At 54.1% G+C, this 2,119-nt stretch overlaps 1 protein-coding gene across 1 annotated transcript; it reads right to left on the bottom strand.

The window, feature by feature from the left end:
- On the bottom strand, nt 1-1,647 carry LOC136530578 (uncharacterized). The gene is made up of 2 exons (XM_066523299.1): nt 1,197-1,647; nt 1-897 (listed from the first exon to the last, which is right to left on the bottom strand). The coding sequence occupies exons 1-2, from the start codon at nt 1,645-1,647 to the stop codon at nt 407-409; spliced, it is 942 nt and encodes a 313-aa protein (XP_066379396.1). The 3' UTR covers nt 1-406.
- Between the last annotated feature and the right edge of the window lie 472 nt (nt 1,648-2,119).

Below are 2,119 nucleotides of genomic sequence, written 5' to 3'. Positions count from 1 at the left end.
TATCAATTTCCACACTGGGACACAAGGAAATGGTACAAACTGCCGAATCAATTAACGAGAATCTATTTGCTTTCATCAGATCATTGGAACTGGGGCAAGAACTAACAGATCGTAGTTGCATAGCCACTTTCAGATGTTTAGTTCATCACAAGTGAACATAGATCAGAACTAAAGAAGGAACAAGCTAAGCTCGATCAGTTCCAAGGAAGCAAACGACTGAAATAACTAAGGAATCCATCGAGAACTGATCCAGACCATCAAACGAGACGCAATACCCTTTGATCAGTTCCAAGAATGCAGAAACAGAAACGACGAAAGAATCCTTGAAGAACCTCTCGTAGAAGTGATCCAGACGGGCCCCAAAAGACGCCCCAACGCCGTCCCATCCAAGCTCGATCATGCGTCTTTACTGCGACGGCGACCCATACAGTAGCGCATCCTGGAACCACATCGACGGCGGATACCGCGGTCGCCCCTGGTCCAACGCCAGCCGCCGCGGTGGCCCCTGCTCCAACTCCATCCGCCGCGGCTCCTGAGCCTCCAAATCCGAAGTCGACGACGACAGCGCCGACTGCGCTGGCAGTGGCACGGGCGCGGGCGGTGGCGCCGATGTCGGCGGCGCCTTCCACGGCAACACGGGGTGGACGGGCTTGCAGCAGACCGGGCAGCGCATGCGGTTCTCGCGGAGCCAGTCGTCGATGTTGCTCCCGCACTTGGGACCCTTGCGGAGGTGGAACACGTGGCCGCAGGAGAGCGTGCGGACCTCCTCCCGCTGGTCCAGGCTGTGGCCGCACATGGCACAGTCGTAGGCCAGCGCCTGCCCCAGGGTGGTGACGCCGCCGAGCGCCCAGACGCGCACCCGCCGCCATCCTCTCGAGAACCGGCCGTCGCGGTAGGCTTAGTCGGTTAGTCATCATGTGGGCCCCAGGTCTCGATCCCTGACACCGGACGCTGGCACGCTGCTGGAACTGGAACTGGAAGAAGCGCAAGCACGGCGAGGGGAAGGAATGCTGTGAGTAGTTGCGTGTCGCTCAAGACATTCTCCGCGCGGCTGGAAATATGCTTTCAGAATTCAGATCAGAGAACAACAATAGCAATATAGGGCGCAATACGCAGGAACATGACATTATAGGCCAAATACGTGGGAGTGGACAATATTTTTAGAATGCATGTGGTGCTGTCAGCCGGTCACTCACCGAGGCGCTGGCGGAGGCGGGAGATCGACCGGGCGTCGGACCCCGTCGCGGCGGCTGCGCTGGTGGCGGGGACGGGTTGGATCGGGGCGAGGTGGATTTCCCGGGAAGCAGTGGACTGCGGCGGCCGGAGCGGGGTGGGATGGTTGCGCTGCGCGCAGCTTGCGTGGGAAACGACCAAATTGCTGGAAATGTCGCAGGTTGGGGGATCTCTGAGATCATGAGAGGACTGCGACTGTGGATGGTGGAGAGGAAGAGGAGCGACGCAAAAGCGTCTCGCCGCGATGACTGCCTGCGAGTCAAGTGTAAGGCAGGGAAGCGGTCGGGAGGGGGCGTTGAACTGGAGAGATGGATGGGCCAGTCCGTCTGGAAGCTCAGATAGGGCCGAGCCCGTGGCCTCGCGCAGCCTCTCGTTCGTACCGGACTGCAAGGCAGGGGCCCAAATAGGATCCATTAACAACGACAACACATACAGCCCAGTCGCTTTTGGAGTCCGGAGAGATCAAGAATTTCAAACGTTTTAGTTGAAGGGGACGCCTTGCAAGGCTAATCTCAGCGTTTCCTACTGCAAAGAGAACTTTGGGGACATGTTCATTTTTTATTTAATCTTTGTTAATTAATGTTTTGAAAATAACTTGAATGAAAAATATATCTAACCTTTTGGTCTAAGCAACCGAGTGTGATAAAAATATTCTGCCACACCACATGCATTCTGAAAGCATATTGTGGATAATCCAAACTCCAATTGGAGTCTACTGGTTGCTTTGGATAACTTAGATGGGGTTTATTTGGATTTGATAACTTAGATGGGGTTTATTTGGATTTGGACAGTGTATGCAGCAAAAACAATGAAAACAATCTCTGCAATAGTTGCTCATGAACTGAACAAGTGAACTGAGCAATTTCTGAAAACAAATTACATTACA

The sequence above is a fragment of the Miscanthus floridulus genome, unplaced genomic scaffold (assembly GCF_019320115.1).
Source record: "Miscanthus floridulus cultivar M001 unplaced genomic scaffold, ASM1932011v1 fs_159_1_2, whole genome shotgun sequence".
Taxonomy (NCBI): domain Eukaryota; kingdom Viridiplantae; phylum Streptophyta; class Magnoliopsida; order Poales; family Poaceae; genus Miscanthus; species Miscanthus floridulus.
The sequence above is the reverse complement of the archived record's forward strand: the minus strand, read 5'-3'. Positions and strand labels throughout refer to the sequence as shown.

What these genes read in the sequence shown, in the direction of transcription:
- LOC136530578 (XM_066523299.1), bottom strand. Translation starts at nt 1,647, where the DNA reads ATGGATCCTATTTGGGCCCCTGCCTTGCAGTCCGGTACGAACGAGAGG. An exon ending in CCGCCTCCGCCAGCGCCTCG is followed by an intron (nt 898 to 1,196) that starts GTGAGTGACCGG and finishes TAACCGACTAAG; the next exon opens with CCTACCGCGACGGCCGGTTC.